A 19,066-nucleotide genomic window follows, 5' to 3' on the forward strand; every position below is an offset into this window, starting at 1 on the left:
CCAGACGTGGCCACATGTAGCCAGTGGAGATGACAGCATACTCAGACATGGCCACATGTAGCCAGTGGAGATGACAGCATACTCAGACATGGCCACATGTAGCCAGTGGAGATGACAGCATACTCAGACATGGCCACATGTAGCCAGTGGAGATGACAGCATACTCAGACGTGGCCACATGTAGCCAGTGGAGATGACGGCATACTCCAGACGTGGCCACATGTAGCCAGTGGAGATGACAGCATACTCCAGACATGGCCACATGTAGCCAGTGGAGATGACAGCATACTCCAGACGTGGCCACATGTAGCCAGTGGAGATGACAGCATACTCAGACATGGCCACATGTAGCCAGTGGAGATGACAGCATACTCAGACATGGCCACATGTAGCCAGTGGAGATGACAGCATACTCCAGACATGGCCACATGTAGCCAGTGGAGATGACAGCATACTCCAGACGTGGCCACATGTAGCCAGTGGAGATGACAGCATACTCAGACATGGCCACATGTAGCCAGTGGAGATGACAGCATACTCAGACGTGGCCACATGTAGCCAGTGGAGATGACGGCATACTCCAGACGTGGCCACATGTAGCCAGTGGAGATGACAGCATACTCCAGACATGGCCACATGTAGCCAGTGGAGATGACAGCATACTCCAGACGTGGCCACATGTAGCCAGTGGAGATGACAGCATACTCAGACATGGCCACATGTAGCCAGTGGAGATGACAGCATACTCAGACATGGCCACATGTAGCCAGTGGAGATGACAGCATACTCCAGACATGGCCACATGTAGCCAGTGGAGATGACAGCATACTCCAGACGTGGCCACATGTAGCCAGTGGAGATGACAGCATACTCAGACATGGCCACATGTAGCCAGTGGAGATGGCAGCATACTCCAGACGTGGCCACATGTAGCCAGTGGAGATGACAGCATACTCAGACATGGCCACATGTAGCCAGTGGAGATGGCAGCATACTCCAGACGTGGCCACATGTAGCCAGTGGAGATGGCAGCATACTCAGACATGGCCACATGTAGCCAGTGGAGATGACAGCATACTCAGACATGGCCACATGTAGCCAGTGGAGATGGCAGCATACTCAGACATGGCCACATGTAGCCAGTGGAGATGACAGCATACTCCAGATGTGGCCACATGTAGCCAGTGGAGATGACAGCATACTCCAGACGTGGCCACATGTAGCCAGTGGAGATGGCTGGGTTTCACTGCTTGTCGGACAGTGAAACCGCTGAAGTGTTTAAAGCCAGTTTCACACCCTCTCCGCCTACCCCACTAGTTTGAACGATGCAATGTTTTGGGCATGGAGAGCAGCGGTGGAGGGGATGGCTATCTGATGAGGTAGTGTTGAACTAAAGTAAGATGCTACAAAACATTCAGTGACATACACCTACTTTTGATTTTTAACCCCCCAAATAAAGAGAATTGACCTTTCCTAAGTCCCACCCCTTTTTGTTCTGTGTTCCAATAACAGTTGACCAAGCTTGTAGGAGCCTATGGAGTCAGCCTAGAGTGCTTTAACACTTTAACACTACATGGGGCGTCTGTCGGGACTCGGGGTAGTGCAGCGATAGAGTCCCTGCCTACCAACATGAGGGTTACAGGTTCGATCCCTGGTGTTACCTCCACACAGGCACAATTAGCCATGTGTGCGGGTGGGAAGCCAGATTAAGGGTATGTGTCCTGGTCGCTGCAGTACGGCCTCCTCTGGTCAATCAATCAGGGCCAAGGCTGAGGGATGCTGGTAGGTTAAGGTAGGGTGTAGGTTAGGCTATAGAATAGCTAGATTGTTTTCTTTTCTGTCTTGTTGTTATGCTTGTTTTATATAAGTTGTCAGGTCAAGCCTGAGGGCTGCCGGTAGGTTAGGTTAGGGCAGCTGGTACGTTAGGCTAGACTGTTTTGCCTCGCTAAAATCTGCTCTAGCTTACGCTGTGTTTTTACATTTTTCTTTTCTTTCTTGCCATGCTTGTTTTATTTTTTAATTCTTGTTTTTAGTTCGATCTAGCTAGACACATCCTCTGTAAAGTCCTTTGAGACATGCTTGTGGTTGTGAATTATTACAAATAAACCTGACTTGACTTGTAAATTTGGGTTTCCTGTGAAATAGTTAAAAACTGCTGATCTCGGGTAATATTAGAGATGTCAAAAAAAAAATATTCAGTGGAGTTAGAATCAGTTGAGATTTTTTCCCCCTTTTTTAAATGGCAGAGGTGCAGGCTCCTTCTGGCCCCTGGTTTAAATATAGAAACCCACACAGACAGCTATACATGAACAGATTAGATCCAGAGAAATTATTAATGTCCAATTTAATTATTAACTAGCACACATCGTTAGAAGACAGACCGTGGCTTCCTGGCCTATTCCACCACTGACTGGGAGAAAAGAACATAATTTAAAAAAAGAGCAAGTAGTTAGAAGTAGTTCAAGGAAATGTGCTTTGACATTTCTACTTGATAGTTGATACTGATACAGTCTTAGATATTGTTGTTTTACCCAACATCTGAAGGCAAGGCTTGAATTCTCGATGTCTTAAGACATCTTGAGAGACCGTTTTCAGGAGTCTATTGCTGTCTGACTTCATCAAGTAATATATTGGCTGACTTGGGAAGAAAGCGTCATGTTTTTACACCCCAAAATGCGCTTTACGCTGAAGAGGCATGGCGCAGTGAGCATTCACTATGAACACACATGGAAATGGATTTGGACAGTCAACTCAGGAGCAGAAGGGGAAATAGTATCCGTCTGGTAACCACTAACCTCATTGTCCAAAATAACACTATTGTGTTACATGGTAGTAGATGGGGAAGCATGATATGCAAAATGATTAACGAAATGCCCAAACCACAATTTATTTGGCCATAAAAATGTTAATGTCAACATAAAAAATATTCACATCAATGTTGAAATTATGGCTGCACAATTAATCAAATCGCAATATGGCCACGGGCAATATCCAAATCGCAGGAGCCTGCAATTATTTGATAGAGGTCAACAACATACAAAGCATTGTGGTGCTACAGAGATGCCCCGGCCTACAAATCATATTATCCAGAGATTTGTTTGGTACAGAGCCCAGTAAAAATCACATCACATTTATATATTTTTTCAGTGAAAATGAAATACAAAAATTACCATACCCACTGAAATCGTATTGCATATCGCAATCGCAATATCTATTAGTCTAATTGCAATATGCCTTTTTTTTTGCATATCGTGCAGCCTTAGTTTAAATATATATATACTTACACCGTCAGAAAGAAAAAAAATCCATTCCAATAAGTCAATTGACAAAGCCAGTGACTGTTTCAGCAGGGGGGAGGATTGGGGCTTTAAGAGGTCAGGGCAAAGGATATTAGTGATGTTTTGGTGACAGCAGCTGCCAGAATCAATGAAACTCTTACAGATAACTTCTCTGATCATTCTCTGTCATACTGGACAGCAGGGTGCTGAGTTCAGTCTCTGCCAGCCCAGCTCTGTCATACTGGACAGGGTGCTGACTGAGTGCAGTCTCTGCCAGCCTAGCTCTGTCATACTGGACATGGTGCTGACTGAGTGCAGTCTCTGCCAGCCCTGAGAGACAAGAGGTGACAGTCATGATTCACTAGTGAGGAGGTCAAGGGGCAAAGAGGGAGTGGATTGATCCCTGGCCACGCCTCCTTGGCAGCACATACAGAAGTATAACATTCTCAGCGCACTAAAAACTGGTGGGGGGCAAACAAACAAAATGATGAGTAGTGCAATACAGTGGTAATTGGTCAATTTAACTTACATCACTCATCATGTCACACGGCATTATGGGTACATTTGTACTCCACTACCGGCTAAATAGTACATAATAGATTTTGAAGTATACTGATGTTGGAGAAGTGTTCACCTACTTAACCATTTTCACATTTAGTATAATGGCAAAGTGATACTACTGATAAACAGGTAGCACACAGAGAGTAGCTGTCCAGAGCTGTGGCCTGATGCAGTCACAGCCTAGTGGCCAGGCTTGACTGACGGCTCCGCCACAGCTGAGGCAAAAGCTTCCTGCCTCTGGAGGCCGGTGGGCCCTTTAGGATGTGCTGCCAGGCAGTGAGGACGCCTGCTTCTGTCTCTCTCGGCTGGGTGGCTGCTTGATGGGAGGCTGCTGCTTTGGAGGCAGCAAATCTGGCTCACCTCACTCGTGTCTTTCTGCTGACTGGAGCCACTACCATGCTCGGTTTCATCTTTCTAATGGCCCTTCACCTCCAAATATACTGCTGCTCCTCCTTCATAAGGTCAAACTGGATCTCTCCAAATCTAAGGAACCAGACGCTACTGTAGATGCTTCGAGAAAAGCAACTGCACGCTATGATATATAGGCATAAAACCCATGGCTTCGTATATCAATTCAGTTGTCCTCGGATGAGAGAGATATCTTCTGCATATCTGCTCTTATCTCTGCATCTTTACTGGCAAATCTAGAATAACGTTCCACCTCTAAAAAACTCAAAAAAAAACTCTAAAAAGCAGCATAAAAACTAAATGAGGCGACGCACACAGCATTTTAATTAACACTCAAAGGTCTCAGGAAAAAAGAGTTGAAGCCCTACCTGTCTACTGAGCCAGCCATGAGGAACAAGTGGCGTTAAGACACTGGAGATCGGGGGCACAACACACACACACACGAGAGAGAGAGAGAAACAGAGAGACAGAGATAGACAGAGAGAGAGAGACGGGTCTTTGGCTTTGATCTATGGCTACAAAGGACAGAATATGGCACCCATAACAAAATCATTAATCCACTATCTGAAAAAAGAAAAAGAAAAAAGTGCTGTCTGTAGGAAGGGAATGGAGAGGCTTGTTTTCTGGAGCCAGGGTTAAGCACTGTATATAAATGTCTTTGTTTTACACAGAAATAACCCATCTGATTCCTCGCAATCGACGGAGATTGACATTAAAAGCCTTCAAACATATGGAGAGATTAATAAATAGGTAAATTCTATCTTTCCAGCATCTGTCTGCCCGGCATGCTGTCGGCTCCCTTACAGGAAAATGGGAGGCAATGGACAAGAACAAAGGGTGAAGAGAGCTCTCTGTCCCTTCAGCGCTAATTACCATTAGGCCAGTGGACGAGGCCATTTGTCTGGAGGACCACGTTTCCCCAATGCTCTGCAGAATGACTTCACATAGTGCCGACTTCCATGGCGGCTGGATTTCACAGGCATAATCTATCCAGCTGCATTCCGGCTGAGAGTTACAGCAGTGGCCTTGGAGCGAGACAGGCCACACACACGCACGCACGCGCACACACACACACACACACACACACACACACACACACACACACACACACACACCAAAGGTTGTGATCCTTATGAGTGTGCTGCACAATGAAAATAATCTGGGAAAAATGACTGCGTCCCATTTACTATCCATGCAATATGGGCTTCACTTATGAAGCAATGAAACTACATGTAGAGCACACTATATTACTTGTATGATAGATATTGTATCCAGAGTTTTGAATACAATCTAAACAAGAGCCCAGTGTGATTTGAGGGACAATAAGGAGATATGATTGCTTTTGGCTATGCATATCCTGCGTCCGTTTGGAGCATCGGTCATGCACGTCCTATCCAAATTAACGCTATGCGTACACTCCAAACGGTCGCAGGATACACAAGGCAGCCATCTTGCAAACGTGTGGTTAAAAGCAAGTATATCTACGCCAAAGTGTTTAGAATATTGTGGAGGCCCACAATGGGTTTCAAAATATAGCATCATCTCTCCATTCTGCTGTCAATTTATGCTAATTCCTCACACAAGTCTTGAAAAGGTAACATTCAACAACAACTCTCCATTTTTAACAAGAGATTGAGAGTGGATTTATTTGCCCTGCCACCACTAAGAAGTTGCTGGTGTATGAGAGGAAGATGCTGGGCAAACAGCTGTGAATAACTCTGCTCCCCAGTTGGTGAGAGTCCAGTTGCAAGCTTGTCCAAATATAAGCTCTTACCATAGCAATTTGTGAGAGTAAGTTGATGCGTAGACATATCAATGCATCTGGAGATTCAGCAGGTTAACAACACAAAAGACATGAACTTCAACAGTCAGTGTGAAAATGTGGCTTTGTAGTCAGTCACCACGACGTGTGAATGTACAAATATAAGAGGGTACAGTGGCAATGATAAAAGCACAGCATCACAGAGCGACGACAAAGCATTTAATCCACTCACAATGTGCCATCCAAATCTCATTAGAGCACAGAGCGCTGTTTGTGTGAACATGGAAGAATGGAGACGACTTGCTCTTTTTCTTTGGGATTAGCGGGAGGCAGTGAGGCTAAAGGAAGCAGGGCTTTGTAGCATTTCCAAGTAAGCTCCAAGGACACTGATAATACTGGGCTTTCCAAGCTTCATTGAGAATTACCTGCGAAGCTTTGACGGGGAGCCGGGGAGACGCGTCCGGATACGGATACAGTGCGTTTCCGTACGTGTGTAACATTACAGAGATGTACAGGATGGAACACAAACAAGTACAGATCCTGTACAGGCAAATTCAACTAACGGACAGATAAGACAGAAGTACTGATGGTTCTAGATTCCTGTCCACTGAGCTGTTTTGGAACGTAACATGGTGGAGAACACAGCAGCCGAGCTTCGCTCATAACGGAGCTGCTTCATAGAAACAAACTAGTTGAATTCACTTGAACACATTGTACTCACATTGGGTTGAAAACAGGAAAGAATGTGTAGTTTCTTCTTTCTCTACATTTTCACAACACAACCTGTTAGCTCTGTGGCGGTGGCTCAGAGTAAACTGTTTGTGATTGACGTTTGAATGGGTGTTTGTTTAAAGACCCCCGACGTCCTGCTTAAGTGGAGTTTGCTGTGTTTAACTAGAGGCATGACCACTGTACCACGGAGGGTGGGAGCATTCGAATACTGATTTTTGGACGTCAATTACTATGGCAACGGTTGAAGCTTCGAAGCATTCAGGTAAGCCCCTGTTAATACTGTACTTCTTTGAATGAGGTTTAAGAACTGAATAAAAATGGAACAATGTTTTCTAACATGTACAACCATCATTGTATGTGTAGCAAATACAAACAAAGATGCAAAAAAAACATTTTCTGCTCTTCCAAGCTTTGCAAAGTGAGCCAAAGAGAACAAGAGTGTAGGTGGAGGGGAGCGAAAGGAGGAAGGACGGCTTCGATCAAGAGCAGAGGAAATCTTTTGGGACGTTTCAAAGGCAGAACCAGATTAACACATGGGTTTATGGTCTAAGGCCCCAGGTCCCGAGCATTAGGGCCCATTCACATACAATCTGACACGCCCCCCCCCCCCCCCGCGCTCCATTCATAGTCAATGGGTGTAGTGCGACTGGCTCCGGCAGCGAGCAACGCAGGGGTATGCATGAAAAACACGAACGGCGAGAGAGCTCGGGGCGATCCAACTTTTTGGAGATGCAGCCCTATGTCACGCTCCATCACACACACACACACACACACACACACACACACACACACACACACACACACACACACACACACACACACACACACACACACACACCTCTGCTGTTTCACTCGTCTTCTCTTCTCTCTCAAAAAAGTTGCGGCTGTATATCTGTTCTCTTCACAATAAAAATCCTCCGGTTAGTTTGTCAATGAAAGTCTGCCTGCCTCAGCACTCGTCTGCTTCGCAAGGGAGAAGGCAGAAAGGGGGGGTGAAGTGAGATCCGCCCACCCCGACGGACTACAGCCAGACTACTATACGCTGCGAAGGATTGTGTGTGAATTCGGCCTTAGAAGGACCAAGAGGCTGGAGAATATTATAAACTTGGAAATGTTTCTTCTGAGTGGGCAGTGGTGGCCCAACGGTTAGAGAAGCGAGCTCGTGACCGGAAGGTCATCGGTTCAATCCCCGGGACCGGCAGGATAAATCTGGCTGGGGAAAGTGAAACAGTGCTTGCCCCTCCCTCATTACCACCACTGAGGTGCCCTTGAGAAAGGCCCTTAACCCCAACTGCTCCAGTGGAGCTGATCAGTGGGCAGCAGATCAGACTGTGGTTGTACTGGGCAGCTTCCAGGTATAAATGTGTGTATGTGTGTGAATGTGAACAGGGCACTCCTGAAAAAGGGAGCATTGCGCTCAGTGAGACTCCCCCTGTATAAGTAAAGGTTAAATAAGAAAGAAAGAAAGAAAGAAAGAAAGAAAGAAAGAAAGAAAGAAAGAAAGAAAGAAAGAAAGAAAGAAAGAAAGAAAGAAAGAACGAACGAACTGATAGTTCAAATTAAAATAGAGAAAATCTTATTGTCGAAAGCTAACATTTCCACATGCAAGTTGTCTCTGTCACCAGCTGGACAAGCCAGAAATGACTCAGGCTTGAATATCACACTCAATAAGATAGAAATAATAAAGCTTAAAAAAAGGATCGGGAGATTAATAACATTCACGTGACATTTGAAGTCTTTCTTACCTCTGAAATTCAACAAAAAAGAATAAAGTGATCTCATAACTTTTAATTTCATTATACACAAGTGGAATTAGGTTAAATGAAAAGGGAAGAGTTTAATGTTTCTTAAATTACCCTCCATACCCTCCATGCACACACTATGTGTGGGAGGGCAGAATGGCATTGCGATTTATCTTTAATTCCTTCTTTATTACTATATAACTAGCTACTTTTTGCATACAAAGCCATAATACTGTACTTTAAATGAAAACGCTTTATGAGGCAGGGGATGTATGTGAAGCCCTCTGTAAACAATATCCTGTGTTTAGGATCAGGAGAGAGCTTAGGCTGCAGTGGGGAACAGAGGCTAGAAATAGTCATAGCCTGAGGGGCCACATTGCTCTTGATCTTACTCAGTTCAAAGGTGCCTGTTTGAACTTCCATGTCAGCTATAGCACCCCCTTACACACACGCACACACACACACACACACACACACACACACACACACACGCACACACACACACACACACACACACACACACACACACACACACACACGCATGCACGCACAAATACAGTAATAGCATTTCCTTAATAGAACTCTATTTCTTCCATTATTTTACTTATTTACCAGTTACAGAGTGCTTTGATGACACATTTATTCCAATTTGAAATGTGACGCCCTGATACATCCAGATGCAAGCAGCAGATTTTGCTTCAAAGTAGATTTTTTCTTCTTCTTTGATCGACGCACGGCCAGCTGTATGTTTCACTATGGTGGGGGGGGCACAGCAACTGACAAAAGAGAACATTTTCACTCTCAGTGCCAACGTTAGCACTTACCTGATATGTGTTGTCAAAGCTGTCATACATGAACCGTGTGATCAGAGACGTCTTTCCAACTGCAAGAGAACAAAAAGACACACAATGAGAGACAAGCCTCAAGCAACTATACACTCAAATACTCTAATCAATGTGGCAGTGGAAGTGGTGGTACTGTATGGTTGCTGCCGTGGCTGTGACTGCTATCAAGGGAGCTCATTACTGGGGTGTGAGGGTGACCAGAAGGTCATCAGTGACATCAGGTCCAGGTATAATTACAATGCTGTGGCTGCTGGCATTACGTCTCTATTCCCAAAACACACATGAAAGTTTCCATTTAACGTATTACATGGGGAGAGAGGGGGGATGAGATGCATAGAAAGTGTAAATTATCTGTCAATGGGAATCCTGCGGGAATATTCTAGCACCGTCAACTGTTATTTTAGTTGTATGGCCCTAATAGTAATTTCCCAGATACCATACCAGTCTTTTACAGGCAGCATTAGCTACACTGTTGTAATTTATAAAGAGGAGTATGTACAGTTAAGTTAGTATCTAATTTATATCTGCCTTCCACCTGAATTCCGCTGATACAGGCCTCAAGGGCTTCATCTGAAGGCCCTCATCAGGTTTTGCTGATATATAGTTATATGTCATCTGCATAACGGTGGATGGTGATGTCATACCTACAGATAATGTCACCAAGTGGAAGCATGTACCCAAGGAGAAGATGACCCAGTACTGAGTATTGCGATATATTGTCGTATCAATTTTATTGCACATCTCTTACAATACAAATTAATGTAGTATAATTATAACACTTAACGACTTTCAAATCCACATGAAACCAAAAAGACAACTGATGCTGCCAGTTCCTTAAAGCCTGCTCAGCAAAAATGAGAAACCATATTGGACAAGCCATGAGTATATGCCATGAGAAGACCACAAGTCATTGAAATACTATAATTCCACAAAGCTTTCAAATTTCACAGAAAAAGGGGACATAAACTAGCAGGGTTCATAATCCATTATATTAGGCCCGTGAGAAAATAAGAGATTGATCTGCTTCCTACCTTTTTGTTCAAACAAGTCACTGCTATTTATTCTGTAGCTAACTGCTATGTATATTATGTGAGCTTTGCTCCATGGAGGAGAAGTATGCCATGACTAAACAATCAGAGAATCACTGAGACGGTGGATTATGGTATGTGAATGATAAATGGCTGGAAAAAAACACTGCCTAATATTAGATCGGTTCAATAGTTAATTTATCATTTTAGGTGCATAAATCCTATTACATTACAGTTAATCACTTGTGCAAAAGATGGCTGGACATGGTGAAACCCATAAACTAAAAGATAGATGGCTTATGGATGAGTGTTGTTTTCAGATTTTTCAGTGGTTTCATTAAAGAGGGTGATTGAAGCGGGGAAAAAGAGAGTACTGTATAGCCAACAGGAATCAATCAGATCCTCTTCTCTGATCCCTTTACCAGCACCGCAGATGGTTGGCTGAGAACCCACATCTTATATCCTTCCCTAAATCTCTACTGTAAAACGCTTCCAAAGCGCTATGACTACGGCCAATCAGGCTAACACTGGCCAGACTATACAGCTACTACTACATACAACAGTGCTACCATACTGCCATACACTGTACTTTATATGCAGTGTTTCCCCTAGAAAAACTTTCAGGCCTGGAGGGATTTTTCGAAACGTACCCCGACCGCAACGGTGGGGGCCCTCGCTGGCGACGCTAAACTTTTAGCTAACCTGTTCGCAATGGCATCCCAAGTATCATCATACTATTATGGGATGCGATGCGAACAGTTGTATTATGGGATGTGCGTTTCCCAGGCAACGACACACGTTAACACATTTTGGAACAGCGCTGCATGCTGGCACAATGCACGTTGACACATTTTGGAACAGTGCTGCACGCTGGCACAATGCTCCTAAAAGCAAAATGCATATTGTTTTGAATGATTTGGCATCTTCTATTACTGTCAACACCAGTATTGTTGTATTGTAATAATATGCCATAAAGGTTTATTGAAATTTTGGGTGAGAGCAGGATGGGGGGGGGGGATGAAAAAAATCTGGCCTGGCAGGCCCGCCAGGTCTGTAGAATGGTAGGGGAAACACTGATATGCTATGGAGTAGACCCAAATTACATCTACCGGTACTCTTGCTGCAACAAGCAGATATCTTTTTGTGTCACTGAAATGCCAGATTCCTTCTCATAAATATTTGTAAAATTTAAATGAATTATTCATGAAATGGAAATATAATTGGGCACTTAATGAAAATATTGAAGCAAGGGTTCAGACAGTAAATATATACTCTCTTACCCAGTTGCAATTAGACAGTAATGGTTTATAGAAATAGAAAGAGCTTTTATCAGGTGGTAATTACGTGCATTTGTGCCCTCACTGGGCTACAATATCTGCAAGGCAGGATGTGATGCATAGCCTACTGATTATGCTTTTATTTTATGCTAATTTATCATTACATCATATAGTTCAAGGGACGTATAAATGCCTTCCCCAGAGATTTAATGTATACTACTGTTACTGTATATAGCAGTCTTTGATTGTGTTTGAGTGCATTTACAAAACAAGCAAAACAGCAACAGATAACAAGGCAATAACCTCTTTGCACCCGGTCATAATCGAGGTGTGTTGAGTTGACAGAGCAAGCTCCCACGCTACTGCGGCTTATTACATTTCAAAAGGAAGGACAAGATCAACTACATCAAGTTCAACCGTAATTGAAATCCACTGGCTATGACTGCCGGAAGCAAAACTGATGAAATAATGAGTGAAAGGGCTGAGAGAAGCTCGCTCATCCCACCCTTTTAATGTAATGGGCAACACTGAAGATAGCTCAGTGAGTGATTATCACAAACAGGAAATACAAGTTGCATAAAGGACAGTGGTAACAACACAAACTTTTCTCAATCTTTGAAAAAGGTTGACTGTGTCAAACAACATAACATGTTATACACGCTCACTTGTGTTTATGTCTGGTGTGAAAGCAACGATGCAACACTTATTGATATGCTTCAGTGTTTGTTCAATGCACCGACTCGACTTTGGCATCTATACCATCCCAGTAGCCCAATTTCTCCCAAAGCGCCTGGCTCTGTGAAGCTGCTCGCCATCCAAGCTAACCTGTGAATAAAGGGCCAATGGGTTGTTGTGAAAACAGCTTATCTAAGCCCTGATCTGCTAACGCAGTGGTTCCCAACCGCTGGTCCGCGGTCCACAATGCATTTGCTGCCGGGCTGCGAGGATTCGGCAGGGAGAAAGAGAGAATGAGAGAGAGAACGAGAGAGACAGAGGAAGAGAGACCGACAGAGAGACAGAGACAGGGAGAGCGAGAGAGAGCGATTAAGAGAGGGTGCGGCAGCCTCAAAGTGAAAGTTAAAGAGAGGAGCAAGGAAAGGATCATAAAACATTGTGCTTTTTTCCATGCACACATGACCCCACGCTGGATCAGTGGATTGCACGTCAGGTTGCAATGCACATCTCTTTTGTGTAGTAAAAAAATAATACTAGTGGTGATGACTAGTGGTTCATATTAAGTGTAAGTGTTACAAACGCATCCACAATGATGTCTATCGATTTGAAGCAACATCTCACACATTATGAGAGAGAGAGCGAGAGAGAGAGGGTGAGTGAGAGGGAGGGAGGGAGAGAAAGGCTGTTAATTACATTGAACCTGGCATATCACTTCTCGATGGGTCTTGTTGCAGGGACCAAGCCCAGGGCTCCCACACACATATTGGTCAGTTGCAATGTTTTCTATTATGTTCATGCGAAGAAAATACGCCGTGTATTTGATATCATGATGTTCTGTGTATTTAACCAAACATAAATGTGTTTTGAGTTTCTCACACCACAGAATTTTCTTTTATTAACCACCCAGTCAAATTCGAACTGAATTGAATGTCGCCAGTATATAAGCAATGATCTATGCTCTCAATGCTATTCTGTGCTGTGAGACTGTGGGGGCGTACTGTATGCTGCAGCTCACCAATAGCTAATGAGAGTTGAGCATGCTGCATGACACGCCCAAACCCGTATATGGAGGACTCTGTTCTCAGCAGCGAGCTGAGAGGCTGATATCCGCGTTGAGTCTGATCTTTCCCTGAGACCCATAAATGTCGTAAAAATAATTGAAGATAGCACACCAACAGATACAAAAACATGAGCATATAATGTATGTGTTTAATGTACATAGTAAGAACTGCCGCGACTGGACGTTTGAAACATGCATTTAAAAAATTGCGATTTGTCTCTCCCTGGAGCTCGAGGTCGCTCCCCGACCCGCTCCTCAACTGCAGCCCGAATGTGGGCACTCGGCAACGGCTGAGTCACGATAGAATGGCCGGGGGGGGGGTTTCTCTGGAGCCCAATAGCGAGTCACAGTCCCTGGGATGGCAAATGCTGAATGCCACAGTGCATGCGCAAGTATCATCTCAGGCTGGGGAGGCATTTTTTAAATCTCAGCTTTGACAGACAACTGAGAGCTTCTTTATGATTGATGGATTTTTATGACATGATAAGATTTGAAATTTATGAGTCCACTCCAAAGCCCAGCAACAGTAAAAACAGCTAAATGGATATAGACGATTGACAGCATAAACATTCTAAATTGGCAACTGCGCATGTGTCGAAGGAAGCATGGTGCTAGTCTACGGCTCTCCCCAGATTTGCAGAGAGTGGAGTACAATTGGGGAGAAAATGGGGGGGGGGGGGGGGGGGGATAAAAATGGCCTCTAGCTTACTTCCTGTTGCAGTGTTTGCGAATACAATAGCTGACAGGAAATAAGCTAGGTTTCAAACTGTTCCCTATAACAACGCAATTCAGTGAAAACTATTTAAACTATTGAGGATTTGGATTGAAACTGTCTACAAATTTTTGATGCTTACAATTAGGTATATGAATTACATACAAAAGTACATAGTTTGAACTGAAGGTTGTGGTGCATTTTGCTTGCCAGGGTCTTTAATTCCCATTACATCCTATCCTTAACAGCATGCCCCCCTCCCCGGTCCGCAGCAACATTGTACATTGTACCCTACATACGTTTGTTGGGATTTGTTGGTACTGCCCAGCTTAGGAGCACTGCCTTTGAAAAGGGAGCAAGCATTTAGGGGATTGTCACTTGCACGTACAAGTTTGAATTACAATGTTTTGAGATATGAAGGTACCTCTATGGTGCAGTATATGGATTTCTTTGGTGATTTGTGTTGATGTTTCTGGCAGAGATGGAGACTTGGGACTTGGACTTGAGTCACACTTATGTCACACACAGTGACTTGAGACTTGACTTGAGACTCGTCCTCAAAGACTTGAGACATGATTTGGACTTGAGGTTTGCGACTTTTGAACAATCATATTTTTTAATTTTTGGGGGGAGTGTATTAACATGAAGGAAATGTCTACTAAAGTCATCTAATCAATGCTGGTACTGTATGCTAATAGATAAAGGAGTGAGGATAATACCGTACATGCTTTGAATCCCTTAGTTTTAGCTATGCAGTGTTCTAAGCAGACTGGATGGCATGCAGTAGATGATAGAACGCTCATTCATAAGAGACTTGACTTGGACTTGCCCCTCACTTGAGACTGGACTTGGACATGAGCTCAAAGACTTGAGACTTGACTTGGACTTGCAAAAAATGACTTGTGAGCATCTCTTGTTTCTGGTCAAATAGATTTGACTCAAAACTTAAATCACTGTGCTACTGTTCCAGGAATTAATTTCCCTCTTTCATGTAGCTGCAGTAGGGGTTAGAGAGGATGACAGAATTATATAAAGCATTTAAATCATTGATGTCCTAGCAGAGCATTATGCATGCCATGGACACAAGGACATCATCATCTATTTAGACTTGCAGTAAGATGAACTCCACATGGTGAGCTGGCATAGAAATAGGTACCATCTGACAGACTTGTAAGTGAGTAGAGGCCTGTTGTTCAAGACTTAGAGGACTTATGTTATTCATTTGTAAATTAATTATGACTGCATCTGTATTGGAAACTCACCAATCAGTCTGACGACTAATAAGACTCTGGAACAGACGGACGATTATTCCTGGGTTTCCGGTGTAGAGCGGACATGCACACTGCCACACCAAGACTTCCGTCATTGTTTACAGTCCATCTGTTTTTAGAGATTAGGCAAAATGTCGTTTGGATCTAAACAAAAGTATCGGCCGACGGCCGATCAACTCCAACTCCATTCTCGCGTCAATCGGACTGTACAAATGAGCGCGGTGCACGGTGGAAGTGGAAGTCTTGGCACGGTCGGACATCCGCTCACACCGGAAAACCCCCCGAAATATCAGCTGTCTGTCCCAGAGACTTATTAGTCATCAGACAGAGACTCTCTGGGTTCCCAGATTGTAACCTCACTGATGCTTTGTTGACTTCCCCCTCATAACACTATTTGAATTGTTTTAATACAGTCCAGCTTTATAATGTTACTCTCAACCTTTTCTTATTTTCTTGGAGACTAGAATGTTCAGGGTTAAATCAATTGTGTCTGTATTTAATGATTGATCAAATATTGTTTCTGTCCTCAATGCACATGCCAGTACTTCGAAATGTAACATCCATGATGACATTTAACAGATGTGCAACACCAGCACCAAGAGCTACCTCAGGAGGCCTCTCACTACTCATCAATTATGTAGTCAACTTATAGACAGCTTAACGAAAAGCAACACAGATACTGTAGGGGATTCCTGCCTCGTGGGTTTCCAATTAGTCTCAAGTTTGTGTGATGCTTCAAAGACTTTGTGGTGTGGGTAAGCAACATGAGGGCCAATTAACAGAGAGAACCAAGCACCTGCTGTTGCAGAACCTGACTTTCACCACCAGGACTCCACTGAGGACAGTCAGGAGGCATCAGATCACTGAGGACAGTCAGGAGGCATCAGATCACTGAGGACAGTCAGGAGGCATCAGATCAAGGCATCTCTGAAGAGTTCGCAGGGCAATTTTGTGACACGTCCGAGGGACCGCACGCACAGTGGGCCTCATTTTAGAGGAGGGGGCGCCCCCTTTTGCCACTTTTTAACAATGTCACTGTGAATTTGACTGGTTAAAAGAATAGTTCAGCCCCAAATTAAAATTCACTTATCTTCCCACCCTCCTGTCAGTTTAAAACACCTGTCAATTTTGCATGTCCACATAACAAAGTGTGTTAGCTGGTGCAGCTCATGTCACAACTGGTGGAGTGTGTGTGTGTGTGTGTGTGTGTGTGTGTGTGTGTGTGTGTGTGTGTGTGTGTGTGTGTGTGTGTGTGTGTGTGTGTGTGTGTGTGTGTGTGTGTGTGTGTATGCGTGCGTGTGTATATAATAGCTGAGCGGGAGAGAGAAAGATTTTTTTCCAGGACAAACATTTTAAAGAACATTTTCCAAGGGATGTTGAAGGCTTTCAATATATTTCTATCTTTTTAGTACAATTATTATTGATTATTACTTTTTATAATAAGGATAAACACTGGGCAAGTACAAGCTTTTTCAGGGCATCTAGCACATTGGCGTAGGAGTTAGTTATAATGGTGCTATAAATTAGGTGGATTTCCAAAAACATGTATCCTTAGTCCTTATGTTAATGACCTCCGTCTAGAACTGTCAAAGTCAAATTTGCAGGAACTTACCAAGCGATTATTGTTGATTCTGTAAATTAAGTATACCATATATATAAAGCTCTCACTCTGATTCACACCATTTAATTTCAGCCTTCCTCTGCTCAGAGAGGAAGGAGAGCAAATTAGCTTTGGCATGTCTCCTGAGCTCAGTCCTATTTACTCCACAGCATCCAATTACAGCATGTCTTTTCTTCATCCTTGTTGGGTAAATGAAATTAATTTGAACAATACATCATGCATTCATGCATGATCTCTCCCCTTTTGTCCAGCCATAATTGAATGTCCCGTTCCCAAACCCTTCTCACATGTTCTTACAAATGAACTTCCATTCAGAGGCCTGTTGATCTACGGACTAGACAAGACGCTTGTTTTCTCTTGCTGTGATGTCTCTCCACCTGCAGTAATAAACTTTCCCAAATGACGCATCGTGCAAAGCTTTGGAAAGCTGAATAATTACTTCATCATTTATCCATCCAGCCTCGAAGCTGTGTGCCAAGCAGCCAGGTAAAACCACTGCTGAGTGGTCACTTGGTGGCAGGTAAAACCACTGCTGAGTGGTCACTTGGTGGCAGGTAAAACCACTGCTGAGTGGTCACTTGGTGGCAGGTAAAACCACTGCTGAGTGGTCACTTGGTGGCAGGTAAAACCACTGCTGAGTGGTCACTTGGTGGCAGGTAAAACCACTGCTGAGTGGTCACTTGGTGGCAGGTAAAACCACTGCTGAGTGGTCACATGGTGGCAGGCATCATGGAATACCCTTGAGGACATGATGGCAGCCTATCTGAGCATGCAGGCCCACCTCCCACTCACAAGTACGGTAGATAAAAATAAAATGGTGTATGCCTTCCCTTGCCTTCGCACGACACTGGGATGAGAGCTCTGCACACCGCACACCAGAGAGAGCATATGATATCTAATATTTATCAATGAGAGAATGGACAGAACAAGAATTAAGTGGATATTTATGATGGCTGCTTGTTGGCGGGGGGGGGGGGGGGGGGGGGGGGGGGCATGGAGACCTGGAGAGGAGACACCAGTTATTGACTCTTGCATCGGACTTATTTATTCATAGTCGCAGCAGCAGCAGCTGAAAATGCCATGGAGCAGATGGCCTCCAAATGTATTAGCTTCAGTCTAAATTAATTAATTAGACACATATTAAACATTTCAGAGAAACATTCACTCTAAATTGTTGTACATTGAAACTTTACAGAATGTGGCCTCTATTTTCCCCCTTGCTATTAAACTGTTATTTATAAACACCATAGTCTAGGGATGTTGCAAAAAGACTTGACAAGCCAACTGCATCTTGGGTAAATGATTTTACAAAATCCTCTCCAAAAAAGCAAAGTCAAGTTGATCGGCCTCATCCCCAAAGGAAAATATGATTTTTCCTGTAAAACCTTTTGACTGTGATTGGCTGTGAGGAAGTTTGAAATAATGCAGATGAAAAAAAGAAACTGGTAATTCTGCTGTCCATAAACTCAGCTTTTGCCATTTAGGAAAAACACCTAAGATGTCAGGCACTGGCGTCTGGGGAGTGCAGCGGTAGATTCCCTGCCTACCAACACAAGGGGCGCAGGTTCGTGTTACCTCCGGCTTGGTCGGGCATCCATACAGGCACAATTGGCCGTGTCTGCGGGTGGGAAGCCAGATTAAGGGTGTGTATCCTGGTCGCTGCACTAGTGTCTCCTCTGGTCGTTCCATGCACCGGGGGGAGGGGAACTGTGGGGAATAGCGCGACTCCCACGCACTACGTCCTGATGACATTCCTCGCTGTCACATGTATCGGAGGAAGCATGTGCTAGTCTACAGCTCTCCCCAGATCGGCAGAGGAGGTGGAGCAATGACCGGGACAGCAGGGGGAATTGGCCAAGTACAATTGGGGAGAAAACGTGAGAAGAATCTGAAAAAAACTTGATTAAACTATTTTAAGAGAATCGCTATAATGTAATTTATTTATTAATTTATTAAATCTAGTTGTGCAGTAGATTGTTTTACAGTGTGTGACATGGATTGTACCAGTGGAGAAACTGCAAAATGAACTTACCAGGACACATCCATTTACCAATACAGTACCTCTGAATAATGGATGAACATGCTTTCAAACCC

General features: G+C 43.9%; 1 protein-coding gene across 2 annotated transcripts in view; it reads right to left on the reverse strand.

Moving 5' to 3' along the window:
- Positions 1–19,066, reverse strand: part of rab6ba (RAB6B, member RAS oncogene family a) — a gene marked incomplete at both ends in the record, with an annotated part of 70,280 nt that overhangs the window by 26,658 nt on the left and 24,556 nt on the right. For both annotated transcript variants that reach the window (XM_083647153.1, XM_083647152.1), the window contains one exon: positions 9,308–9,366. In XM_083647153.1, the coding sequence (XP_083503279.1) occupies positions 9,308–9,366 (59 nt within the window). The remainder of the gene's footprint in view (positions 1–9,307; positions 9,367–19,066) is intronic.

The sequence above is a fragment of the Poromitra crassiceps genome (genome assembly GCF_964638095.1).
Source record: "Poromitra crassiceps genome assembly, chromosome: 12".
NCBI classification, from domain to species: Eukaryota; Metazoa; Chordata; class Actinopteri; order Beryciformes; family Melamphaidae; genus Poromitra; species Poromitra crassiceps.